The sequence below is a fragment of the Culex quinquefasciatus genome, chromosome 3 (genome assembly GCF_015732765.1).
Source record: "Culex quinquefasciatus strain JHB chromosome 3, VPISU_Cqui_1.0_pri_paternal, whole genome shotgun sequence".
Classification (NCBI taxonomy): Eukaryota; Metazoa; Arthropoda; class Insecta; order Diptera; family Culicidae; genus Culex; species Culex quinquefasciatus.
Window position 1 is genome coordinate 91,027,753 of NC_051863.1, and position 14,268 is coordinate 91,042,020.

Consider the following 14,268-nt stretch of genomic DNA (forward strand, 5'->3'; position numbering starts at 1 on the left):
TGGGATTCAAACCTAGCACCAACAGTAAGGACTGGCGCCTTAGCCCACTCGGCCATCAGACCGATGTAAAGCTGAAAGGATGAACGCATATATGGGCTTGACATTTCGGTCAAGTATGTTTCCCATACTGATGGGCTACATATTTTAGGGTGTAAAATTACATAAAATTGCATAAAATAATGCAATATTTATTTTACACCCAGGCCTTTTACACGCAGCTGGATTACTACTTTTATAGCTGTGTAGTGTACTATGAGCCTTTCTCGTATTGTACAATATATTTATTCAGTTAACACGTACCTTGTATATATTACGACCATCAGGGTTAAAAAGAGCAAATGTGTGCCTCCGGGACATAAAGCTTTGTTCAATATCTCGAAGCTTAAGACAGTCAACAGGAAGCATATACTTTTTTTCCTTTTCATCTTCGTCTTTGAACCAAGAAATACTTTCAGATGTTAAAACGAACCAATATGGTCTGGACCCACCTAAAATTTCGATTAACATTTAAGTGGGTATTTTTTTTTGCGTCACTTTTAACCAATAAAAGCTAAAAGAGAGCTAAGATTTGATTGCTATCAACAACTGAAGGCATTTTGCCTATCGATCTACCTTTCATATAGAAATCTCCCAATTAAAAACAAAACAACAAAGACTTTATTAGCCGTCTTTGAAAACTAAGCATAAATTATGAGAATAATTTGTCTGAAATCAAGAAGTTTTATTAAATACACAACATTACCTTTCATGATGCCAAGGTTTTGAATGCACATATGACCTTTTCTAATAACTTGGTTTCCAAGACTACGAGTTCCAGTTTTCGTCGCACTTTCCGTTTTGTTTTGAGCGCTGATGAAAAAAAAAAACAAATACTTAAGTTGTATGTAGGCTAAACACAAAGTTATACTAAATTCGCACGATCTCTTTGTAGCCGGTCTTATAATGTATACTCAAATACTTTAATTATGTTTTTAAACACTGCTATTCAGGCTTAATTTATTTTTCATCGGAGCATTATTCGCTAATGATGTTCATGATGTTGGAGTGTCTGTCACAATCGCCTTGAGGGTCAACCTGTATCGCCCATATATTTCCAGCTGTGTTATGACAAGCACTCAGAACAAGGATCAAGTCAATTGAACATCATCAAGTAAACAAGGCATTAATTAGGTAAATGTCGAAAAGCAATGCTCCGATTACAAGTTTAATAAGGATCCCGTGCGAATGGGGTACTATTTTTTTCATAAAATTATTTTTATTAGGTCCTTTTCGGTACTGGGACCTGGTCAGGACCGAGTCGGCTTTTGTAATTACATTTGACTTAATAATTACAGAGGATCTTGTGTGTAAATGTTAGTGGGAGGGGAGCCGATTACTTGGGGCCTACTCGGGGTTAGTAGGGAAGGGATTGATGTTAAAGACAAGGCGTGGGAAGGGAAGGGGGATTGTGTAGGGGTCTTGGTTGGCTCTGCTGGCCTTTGCGTTTTGTCCTCAGCCGCAACTCGGTGTCCAGCTGCTGGGGCGATTTTGCTTGGCTTCCGGTGCAATCCGAATGGGGTACTAATCATGTTAATAATAAAAACATGGCAAACAATACGGATTTGCCCAAAAGGCCGAAAATCAAAAAGTAGCATCGCAAACTTTCAAATTCAAAATGCAGAATTCAAAATGCAGAATTTAGTTTTTTTTTCGGAAGAAGGCTGAACATTTCAAAACGTCAAAATGTTTCGAAAGGCAGATATTTTTTTTTTAATTATGCAGCTTGCTTTTTTGTTATTATTAATTAGATGACTATTAATTAGATCAGGGGGCTCAAAGTTTTTGGAGACCGGGCCAAATTTACAAAAAAAAATGTTATTAAAAAAAATTAAATTGCTTTATTTTAATTTAAAAGATTTAAAAAAAATCAATTCAAAATAATAGAAACCACAAAATAACAGTTTTCTATAGGTATTGTTGATTTTATTGTTTCAGGTATTTGAAAAAAAAGATTATTAGCTGAACGTACTTGTGTTTTCAAAAAAAAAAAAAAATAAAGTTTTGTTTTTATATTTCGAAAATGGTGACATTACATGTTGAACAATGCGTCTAAAGGTGTAATTTTATCTATAAGTTAAGTGTGGCTAATGAAAAATCGTTGAGAGCCAGAATTTCAACATTTCAATGAAAAAAATATGTTAGGAAATTTTTTAAGCTTCCGTATAGAGGTCATTCCACCTGAAGTGTGCAAGAAAAAATGCAAATTTGAAAATTACCATCTCCGATTCTGCTCAAATTTGGCAGAGCTGTTGAGACTGTCAAAACATGTAGAAATCCCGAATTTCATCCAAATCGGACCACCCCCTCCATTTTTGTACCCTCCCAAAAAATCGACTTTTTGGCTATTTTTGAGCGAAACCCCTATCTTCGAACGACGATAACTCAGGAACCACAAATCTTAGAGAGTCGGTCTTAGACTCAATTTTGAAGGAAATTGGACGTAGAATCCATTTCCGTGAGCAAAATTTGGATTAAAATATTTTTTCTACCTGTATTGCGCAATTGAAAACTTTGAATGGCCGTATCTCAAAACAGCCCTATTTATTTTTGCCTTCCTCACTGAGGTAAGGCTATAATCCTGCTCTAAAAATGAACTTCGTATAAAAACGTCGTAGACCCACCTTCATGTATACATATCGACTCAGAATCGAAAACTGAACAAATGTCTGTGTGTATGTGTGTGTGTATGTGTGTGTGTATGTGTGTGTGTATGTGTGTGTGTATGTATGTATGTGACCAACAAACTAGCTCATGTTTCTCGGCACTGGCTGAACCGATTTGACCCGAACTTGTTGCATTCGACTTGGTTTAGGGTCCCATAGATCGAGTTTTATACAGATTGAAGTTTCGATAAGTAGTTCAAAAGTTATGTATAAAAATGTGTTTTCACATATATTTGGATCTCACTTAACTGTATGTAAACTATGTCCGGGTCTATCATCCGACCCATCGTTGGTTAGGTTATCAAAAGACCTTTCCAACGAGTCCAAAACATTGAAGATCTGGCAACCCTGTCTCGAGATATGGCCACTTAAGTGATATTGATGTACTTTTTTGAAGCCGGATCTCACTTAAATGTATGTAAACTATGTCCGAGTCTATCATCTGACCCATCGTTGGTTAGATTATCAAAAGACCTTTCCAACGAGTCCAAAACATTGAAGATCTGGCAACCCTGTCTCGAGATATGGCCACTTAAGTGATATTGATGTACTTTTTTGAAGCCGGATCTCACTTAAATGTATGTAAACTATGTCCGGATCCTCCATCCGACCCATTGTTGGTTAGGTTATCAAAAGACCTTTCCTACGAGTCTAAAATATTGAAGATCTGGCAACCCTGTCTCGAGATATGGCCACTTATGTGATATTGATGTACTTTTTTGAAGCCGAATCTCACTTAAATGTATGTAAACTATGTCCGGCTCCACTATCCGACCCATCGTTGGTTAGGTTATTAAAAGACCTTTCCAACGAGTCTAAAACATTGAAGATCTGGCAACCCTGTCTCGAGATATGGCCCCTTAAGTGATATTGATGTACTTTTTTGAAGCCGGATCTCACTTAAATGTATGTAAACTATGTACAGGTCCATCATCCGACCCATTGTTGGTTAGGTTATCAAAATACCTTTCCAACGAGTCTAAAACATTAAAGATCTGGCAACCCTGTCTCGAGATATGGCCTCTTAAATGATATTGATGTACTTTTTTGAAGCCGGATCTCACTTAAATGTATGTAAACTATGTCCAGGTCCATCATCCGACCCATTGTTGGTTAGGTTATCAAAATACCTTTCCAACGAGTCTAAAACATTAAAGATCTGGCAACCCTGTCTCGAGATATGGCCTCTTAAGTGATATTGATGTACGTTTTTGAAGCCGGATCTCACTTAAATGTATGTAAACTATGTCCGGATCCTCTATCCGACCTATTGCTGGTTAGGTTATCAAAAGACCTTTCCAACGAGTCTAAAACATTAAAGATCTGGCAACCCTGTCTCGAGATATGGCCCCTTAAGTGATATTGATGTACTTTTTTGAAGCCGGATCTCACTTAAATGTATGTAAACTATGTACAGGTCCATCATCCGACCCATTGTTGGTTAGGTTATCAAAATACCTTTCCAACGAGTCTAAAACATTAAAGATCTGGCAACCCTGTCTCGAGATATGGCCTCTTAAGTGATATTGATGTACTTTTTTGAAGCCGGATCTCACTTAAATGTATGTAAACTATGTCCGGATCCTCTATCCGACCCATTGTTGGTTAGGTTATCAAAATACCTTTCCAACGAGTCTAAAACATTAAAGATCTGGCAACCCTGTCTCGAGATATGGCCTCTTAAGTGATATTGATGTACTTTTTTGAAGCCGGATCTCACTTAAATGTATGTAAACTATGTCCGGATCCTCTATCCGACCCATTGTTGGTTAGGTTATCAAAAGACCTTTCCAACGAGTGCAAAACATCGAAGATCTGGCAACCCTGTCTCGAGACATGGCCACTTAAGTGATATCGATGTACTTTTTGGAAGCCGGATCTAAAAAATTGATGAAACTTGTGTACAGCCATTGTTGTGAGGAAGGCTCCAACCACATAGGTGGATTAGGTTAGTTTTTAAATTTGACCTCACCATCGTATTCCCCGTCCAATTTTACATAAGAATCACTTATCGACAGAAAGGAATATGTTTCGTTCCAGAGATGTCGAATTTTAAAGTTTTGAGTATTTGAGATTACCTAAATTAGCTACACTCGCCACATATGCTAGAAGGACTCGGGCGCGCTGATCAATAACTGCTACCTGTTTATTTATTGAAATACTATTTCATCCCAATTAATCATTAGCAAATTAGGCAAAAATTGTAGGAAAATGCTGTATTAATCTTAAATTAAAAAAAATAGTATGGGGTGAATTTATGTGCTAGCCCACAGGACAGAGCAAGAACGACACGCAATACAGAGCAGAATGGAATTCCCGCTGTGCTAGCAGGAAATTGAAATTGATGTTGTAAGTAACACTTAAGAAAAAGTGTACAATACATTATCGTATCAAAAATTATGAATTAACATGAATAATACTCTCGTGAAGCATGATTAAGCAAGAGGATTTCTGGAAAGTATAAAGCTGAAAAAAGTAAGAAAATCACAAAGATTAATTAACCGTTCGAACAATTATCTTTTTTTTGTCAATCATTTCGAAATCTTGGAAAACGATACAGCTGCTGTCCACATGTATCAGAAGTATATGGTTTCGTTTTTGAAATTAAATGTACCAGAATTGAAAAAAAATCATCAATTTTTCAGATGAAACTGGTTCACAATATAAAAATCAGTTTAATATGATCATGCTCAATCTTTCAAACCGTAACGCAGATTTTGGGGTTTATTGCTGAATTGCTACCGCACATGGCAAAAGCTCTAGAACCCATGAGAATTATTTCATCTACTACATCCAGCTCTACATTTGTTCTTGCTTCAAATAAAAGAAATAATTTGATAAAGTGGGAAGAAATGAGGAATTAGGAAAAATATGAAAACAATAGATTTTTTTAATTGTGTTGTAAAAACGTTGTAGCATTTGCAAATAAATATTGAAAGTTCAAATTTTACCTAATATGGTTCAATGACACTGACATCAGGAAAAACAGTGCATTCAAAATTACCCAATAAATATTCCTTAAACAAAAAATAGATTGTTCAAGGTATTGATTATCTCAAAATCGTATAAAATTATAAAAATAATTCATCTTACAGAACATCAGGTAGTAATTATTGATCAGCGCGCCCGAGTCCTTCTAGCATATGTGGCGAGTGTAGCTAATTTAGGTAATCTCAAATACTCAAAACTTTAAAATTCGATATCTCTGGAACGAAACATATTCCTTTCTGTCGATAAGTGATTCTTATGTAAAATTGGACGGGGAATACGATGTTGAGGTCAAATTTAAAAAATAAATAGGGCTGTTTTGAGATACGGCCATTCAAAGTTTTGAATTGCGCAATACAGGTAGAAAACATATTTTAATCCAAATTTTGATCACGGAAATGGATTCTACGTCCAATTTCCTTTCAAAATTGAGTCTAAGACCGACTCTCTAAGATTTATGGTTCCTGGGTTATCGTCGTTTGAAGATAGGGGTTTTGCTCAAAAATAGCCAAAAAGTCGATTTTTTGGGAGGGTACAAAACTGGAGGGGGAGGTCCGATTTGGATGAAATTCGGGATTTTTGCATGTTTTGATAGTCTCAACAGCTCTGCCAAATTTGAGCAGAATCGGAGATGGAGAATCGGTTTTGAGTGACTCACCACACATAACCTTCGGACGCCTAGAAATGAGCAGAAACTTGCAACAGAGACCACAAAAGACCCGGGGGTCGTTAAAGTGGATTACTTTGCTTTGGAGATGGTAATTTTCAAATGGTGTTCCGCTTCAGATGGAATGACCCATAGTTAAACTGCAATCATTGTTTTCAAAAAAATATGGTTCGACAAAAAAAAACATTTTAGAGAAAAAACATTTATTTATTTCATCGAAAATTCACTAAAATTCAAATTATTTTTAATAAACCCAAACATGCTGAAATGATTCTAAATTCAAAGTAATGCATATTTAACTAATTTCAGCTGATTGCACTTAAATTCAATATTTTCAAAAGATTTTTGAAACTTAATTTTTGCTCCTGGTTTTTCGAGTCATTTTTTTTGATAATGTGGAAGGGGTGGGTTGATCGACGAAAGCTTTGTAAAATATTTGCAACAAACTTGATCATCAGATTTCCACATTTTCCTGAATCAGATGTTAGTCAATCAGATTCGTTATCTAATGTAAGTTTGAGGGTTAGTTCATTAAAGGGTCATTATGACTTGCAAATTAAGGGTGCACAGCAACGAAGGAAGTTGTTGTATTCTTATTCCAAAATTGTCAAACTTACGGACTCAATCCTGCAATAACGGAATTGTAAAATTAATCAAACTTTATTGTAAATTACTTTGTGGACAGTACTTTAGGGGATGAATACAAACGACACATTCCGCCGTGACGTTGCAACGCTTTGACTTTTCTTTTTTCAGTATTTCGGCTGTAACTCAAAAAATACATTGAAAAGGTACATATGTTATTACATATTCGGAAAGTTCATTGAATTTCCTATAAGAAACAATGTTGAAACATTATTTTATGCGAATATTCTATTTTTGAGAGGGGAATATGTAGCGTGACGTTGCAACGCGTGACTTTTTCTCAATCCCGACCCAATTCATGTTTCGCCATTAACTCTGCTCTGTTAAACGGCAAATTTGGAGTTCTTCTTCCATTTTTAGTGTAAAATTGGCCAACAAATCGAATGCAATCATTAGTTTTTCGAAAAAATCAAACCCCGATTTTTAAAGACCACTTACATTTCGTGACGTTGCAACGCTCTGTTTTTAAAAACAGGATTTTTCGTTGCGTTGCAACGTCACGAAATTCTAGTTTCAAAGTAAATCATAGTTTTTTGTTAGTTCTATAATTGTAGATTAAAATTTTATTATAAGACATTAATAGACAATACAAGGACATGTTTATTGATTGGCCCGCCCATGTTAGACCCCCTCCCACTATACCGCTTTCACAGTAGCAGTACAATTTACGAAGTTTTCCAAAGCGTTTTCAAAGTAATTTTTTTTTTATGTTATTCCATTATCACGAAGGACACCCCCCCCCCCACTCTCCCCTCCTCTATCGATATAATGGGACGTCCATGCATTACGTAACGGCGTAATATCAAGTGGGAGGGGGGTTCGAGGATTTATACAAAAAAATGTATCGGAAATGTATTACCAGGGGGTGGAGGAGTCTAAAAATATAAACGTTTTGTTACGTAATGCAAGAACGCTCCCTTAATATTTTAATGGTTTTGGGCAATTTACAAAACACGTGGAGGTTTTAGAAGAGAGGTAAGGAGCTTCAAGTTTTCAGGAGGGCTGACATTTATAAATAAAGTTCCCATATCTTTGTTGATGGCCCCTAAGGGGTGATCTGCAAACAACGTAACTTATTTTGTTGACTTTTTTGCTTTTTAAATTAAATTTGAGGAAATAATCAAAGCTGTTTACCTGCGCAACATAACATTTTTAATTGCGAACAACTAAACGTTGCATACAACTTATTTAAGTAAGGGTTTGTCCAACAACAGAGTGACAAATGTTTGTAAAAAAAAACAATCGAATCACGTGATTTTTATTGTTTGATGAATTTCCCTGTAATTTGACTTACATAAGGGTGTGGGATAAAAAAAATCGTTGCGTTGTATTAGAATGAACCCTCACGTAAATCAGTTTATCATAAAGGGGCCATCCAGTAACTACGTGATTACTTTTTTGAAAGTTTTAGAATTTTTTCCCTTGTGAACATCGGTCTATTTTGATTTGCTCAACAAGTTTCATAAAATACTGTTTTTTCGAGTTGCATACAAACTTAAGTGACGGAATTTGTGAATGACCCATGTACAATTCTTCTGTAAATATGCTCGGAAACAGTATATAAAAATATATAATATTTAGTATTCTTTTTCTTCAACAACCACCTTTTTGCCATGTGAACAAAATGATTTAAAATTTCGTGACGTTGCAACGCAAACTTAAACCTGTTGTAACTTTGGATCTAGACAACCAATTAAGTCGCTCTAGGTTGCATTTGAAAGCTCTTTCCAAGTATAAAGAGCATCCGAAATATCAAAATGATTGAATGTTTAGTTTTTTGTTGACATAAACAAATGTCTCTTTTTCGTGACGTTGCAACGCAATAAAATGGTAAACTTACACTAGTTTGAAAAAATACTTAACTTAAGATAAACTGCAAATCCATTACATTTCCGTTTAGTACAACTAAAAACCTACAAAATGCAATCAAAAGAATAATTTTTGGATTTTATTTCGCTGAAAACCAGGAGTTTTTAGAAAAATGTTTTAAAGCGATGATTTTATCACGAATTGATGCATAACTTAACCAACTTGTACAAAATGATATTCAAATGATCAATTAATGAAAACCGTGGTTTTTGAAACTTCATGTAGTCTAGAATCGAGGAAAAATATCCAAATAGCTCATACACGCTTTTCAAAATTTCATCCTAAGGTGTACATTGCCGGAGAATGTGTCAAACACATTTCGATAGTTCCTGTAGTTTTTAAGATACTAAAATGTCTGTAACAAAAATCTGGGTGCAAAAACTCTGGTTGATGTGCACCGTTAATAAAGAAAATTTATATTTTTGCAACTATTACAAAATTCTACCTAAGTCAAACTTGAACGTTTTAAAAATATTTCCAAATATGTTTGATGAAAGTTTTGATGATATTGACTAGTTTCACTCACATTGAAACGTATGAAATTGTTTTAATTATAAAATATTTTGAACAAATTATTTGTATCCTAAAGTGGGGAACAAAATATTGATAAATCATAAGTTTTTTTATTAACAAAAAATAAAAAAGATTAGCATATAAAAGTTTAAAATAAACCTTAATTTTGAAAAAGTATAAAATCACTTTACAAGTAGTCAACGGGCCATTTAACATGATCATTCAAAATGGGTCCGCGGGCCACAAAATATCACCTCGCGGGCCACGTTTGGCCCGCGGGCCATACTTTGGTCACCCCTGAATTAGATTGTTAAAAGATACTGATGTGATGTGATGTGCGTTATTTGTTGGAGAAGATCTTTGTGTTCCGGGTAGTCCCTCTCGTTGGTAGGAGCCTTGCCGCGGTTGCATATGGAAATGACAATTAGTATTCCGTATGTATATCACAGAAAAGCACACCAGTCATTTGAATGCAACCGGCACCGGCCGTCTTTGCTTAGGAGATTTTTATTTTTTTTTTATTTTTTTTATAACGGCAAGACGGATAATTCCGGGGTGGCGGGGGCGGCTTAATCCTCTCATGAAAATCTTTTTACTAAGTGTGCGGTAATTATGATCCAGTTGGGCAGTAAATCATGTGGGTTAACTGCCTGACACCCTGGCTGTTGTCTGGCAGCAGGGAACATGAAGGAAACAAATACCTACCAGTATAGGCTATAGCAAGGCATTTGGAAAAGGGGGTTGAAAATCCAGACACAGAGAGAATCTGATACTGACACAGGATTAGTTTTCCAAAGAGTCTCGATCAATCAATAATTAAACGATATCGGGCAAAATTCGTTGATCTGTTGAAATAACGGTTTTCGAATTATGGTTGTATCGACCATTGTTACAAATCGAGGATCTACTGGAGTTGTAACAATCAAGTGGAGACTAACATTTCAAGAGAGCGCATGGGTTTGTGAGCCGAAGTGTGTCCCATTACTCAGATGACATAAGAGCAATTCTCTGAGATTTCGGTCATTCGATTTTTTTTTGTATTTTTTAATCCGGCAGAAACTTTTTTGTTGCCTTTGGTATGCCCAAAGAATCCATTTTGCATCATTAGTACTTTCATATAATTTTTTTAATGCAAATTTGGCAGCTGTCCATACAAAAATGATATGTGAAAATTCGAAAATCTGTATCTTTTGAAGGAATTTTTTGACCGATTTGGTGTCTTCGGCACAATTGTAGGTATGAATATGGCCAACATTATGCAACTAATGGTCCGATTTACATTGTTAATATATGAAACATGCGTGAAATTTACGCCCTTTTGAAATGTGAAGTAAATCTTTCCCAGTTCCTGTGGGGAACACCCTTGAAGAGTATCGGGGCCGGCATTTACAAAGCGGATTCAGTGGCAATTTCATTCTCAACTTAATGTTAACATGTTAAGGTTAATGTTAACATTCCATAGGTCGCCTCCCTAAGGTGTCGTGATAAGGTCCATTTTGTGACGATATACTACCTACCCTTTACTAAGCAATCGAATCCAGAAGAGAAAAGATCACCAGTTGTGTTGGTCCGAGCCGGGATTTGAATCCCGATCTACCGCTTACTAGGCGGAAGCGTTACCACTAGGCTACGTGGCTCGGTCAACTTTGAACTGTAAGTCTTTATTTAATTTATTTTAAATATTGTTTTCGAAAAGATCGGAAGATTTCTCGAATGTTTCATATTTTAACATTGTAAATCGGACCATTAGTTGCTGAGATATCGACATTAGAAAATGGTGGATTGTTTGGGTGAGACTTGGAAAACATAAATTTTCCTGTTTTTAAACATTTGCATGGCAATATCTCAGCAACTAAGGGTCGTATCAACAACGTTCAAAAAAGCAAAATATAGAGAATTTTCTCAGCGGACGTAATAAATCCACAGTTACCCAACAAACTGTCTTTCACTGTAGTCTACAACATATGGTTTCACAACATTCGGCGACGAGGAAAAAGAAAAGTTTCCTGGAGCTTTCTCGAAGTTTTTTGCCACCAGGAAAATGTCCGGCGTGGATCTTCGGCAAGTTATCCTCAGGCTGGGTGCGTTCCTTGTAAAGCAGAACATGATGTTGGAGAAATTTCAAGTTTCGCCAAGTTCCGAACCTGCCAACAACGATCCCCAGGAGGAAGCACACATCTCTGTGTCTAGCGCACCGGAGAACCACGCTACGGAAGAGCGCCACCGTGTCCAGGACGGACCTGAAGCAGAAGAGGAAGCACATCCGCATTGCGCTCAACGGGACGACCGTACCGATGCAACTGGATACAGCTTCGGACACCACGCTGTGTGTAATCAATCCGGATCAACACCACGAATCGCTTGGACGATGCACGACAGTTCTGCATGCCAAGCAATCTGGAAGCATCTTCGGAATCGCTTGGACACAGCGCTCGCCCACACAATCCGCAAGATAACGAGGCCGTCGTCGCTCTGGATCAACGCGTCGATCTTGCCGTCTCGAATCAAACCTACGATGATCACCGCACGGATCCCTCCGAAAGTGTTCCCGGACTCGATCATCGTCCGTCGCCGGCTTCGAGCGACGCCATCAAGCTTGCCGACACCAGTTTATTGTTTGTTTATTGTAAAAAATATCATTTGACTACTTATGGTCTATATGATTAGGCTTATAAAACTAGCGACGACACCGACACATATACATTAAAACTGACTAGAATACCAGAGTCGAGCACGTTGTTGAAACAAGGAAGTGGAAATGTTAGGACGATAGAGTTGAGAAAAAACATTAAAACGACTACACATAAAACGAATCGGCTCATGTTGTCCATAGTTGGTGTTGCGACGTGCGAGCTGCAGGTATGGACGTTGGCGGAGCGGCCTTTCGGGAGCGTAAACTTGGATCTGCGCTAGGATCCAGGGACTGTCGATTTCGCCAGCCAGCACTTTGGCAACGAACGATGCTTGTGAGATGTGCCGCCTTTTTTCAAGTGTGTCCAACCGCAGGATTCGGCAACGTTCCTCGTACGGACTCCAACCAGCAGGATTGTGCGCACGGCGAAGGGCAAGTCGAGTAAATTTTCTCTGGACTGATTCGATCTTGGCTGTCCAAGTGCTTTGGTATGGACACCAGACAACAGAGCAGAACTCGAGGATGGATCTTACCAGCGCGCAGTACAGGGAGCGCAGACATGCGACATCCCGGAAGTCCTCAGCGATCCTGAAGATGAATCCCAGCTGACGGTTGGCTCTGGACACGATGTCATGACGATGGCTGGTGAAACTGAGTTTGCAATCCAGAGTAACTCCAAGATCTCGTACTTGGGTCACCCGCGCCAGTGTGCTTCCCGCGATGGCGTAGTCAAAGATCACAGGCTTCAGTTTTCGATGGAAAGAGATGGCGTTGCATTTGTCAATGCTGATCGTCAGGAAGTTACGCAAGCACCACTCGTTGAAACGATCCAGCTGTCTCTGCAGAGTTGATCAGTCCAAAACGCTCCTTACAACTGTGAATATTTTCACGTCATCTGCGTAGAACAGCCGACATCCTCCGGCTAGCAGCAGTGCCAATTCATTGACGAACAGGATAAACAGTAGGGGCCCTAAGTTACTGCCTTGGGGAACGCCAGACAGACTGGTGAATATGTCGGATTCAGAGTTCCCAATCCTGACACGCATAACCCGGTCAGTGAGGTAGGACTTCAACCAGCGAATGAGATTAGCAGAAACCACTAGCGTGCCCAGGTCCTCAAGGAAGGTGGGGCAAAAATATTAGAGTTTTGAAAATTTCGTCGTTTATGGACACCCCCTGCCCAATTTTAGAACAAATTTCCGAGTATGGTGGGGCAACTGCCCCATGTTGCCCCACCCTGGGCACGCTAGTGGCAGAAACTCCAAGTACTTCCAGTCGTTTCAAAAGAACTCCGTGGTCGACTCGATTGAAAGCAGCCTTGAGGTCTGTATACACAGCGTCGACTTGCGCTCCGGCATCCATTTCCTGAAGGCAATGAGACACGAATTGGGCCAGATTCGTGGCAACCGAACGTTTCGGAATAAATCCATGCTGGTCTGTGGAGATGTAGTGTTTACAGCTCTCAAACAGGACACTGTTTATGAGGATTTCAAAAACCTTGGAGCAGGCCGAGAGGAGGTGATTCCACGATAGTTCTTGATGTTACTTTTGGCACCCTTTTTGTGGACTGGAAACATAAAAGAGCGTTTCCACTTAGCCGGGAAGGTACTTTGACATAAAGAAAGGTTGAAGAGGATAGAAAGAGGCAATAGGAGAACATCTGAACAACGTTTGATGACAGAGGAAGGAATGCCGTCGGGGCCGGCCGAGTAGGACAGTTTGAGTTTGTCAATGGCGGCAGTAACTTGGCCATTCCCAACCTCTGTGAAGGAACATTCGAATGCGTTGGCTGGAGTATTCCGTGTTGCCGCCATGATTTCCGCCTCCGAAGCAGGTCTAGAGTTGAACGCGTCCTTAAAGTGGGCTGCAAAAAGCGCGCATTTTTCCTCGGGAGTAGTAGCAGCAACATCGTTCAGGTACAACGTAGGTGGTAGGCCGTCCGTTTTTCTTTTCGAGTTTACAAACGACCAGAAATTTTTCGGGTTTTTCCGGAGATCGTGCTGCGTCCTAATAACATATCGCCTGTACAGAGTACGGTTGCACCCTCTGTAACGTTTGCTAGCGAGCTTGAATCTGGTCTGGAAGAAGGGTGAACGATGATTGCAGAAATCTTGGAGAGCCGCGGCTTTGAGCTGCTTGAGTCTTCGTAAAGTGGCGTTGGACCAAGGTGGCTTCTGAGAAGGCCTTCGCCGGGGAACGTGCATGAACTTCATTCTGCTGACATCTTTACCTTTGGCAACCAGCATTTTCAC

General features: G+C 38.6%; 1 protein-coding gene across 6 annotated transcripts in view; it reads right to left on the bottom strand.

The window, feature by feature from the left end:
* LOC6051347 (dynamin) overlaps positions 1-14,268 on the bottom strand; it is a 515,697-nt gene that overhangs the window by 327,797 nt on the left and 173,632 nt on the right. For all 6 annotated transcript variants that reach the window (XM_038263306.1, XM_038263308.1, XM_038263307.1 and 3 more), the window contains 2 exons: positions 743-849; positions 301-488 (listed from right to left, as the gene is read on the bottom strand). In XM_038263306.1, coding sequence (XP_038119234.1) covers positions 301-488; positions 743-849 — 295 coding nt within the window. The remainder of the gene's footprint in view (positions 1-300; positions 489-742; positions 850-14,268) is intronic.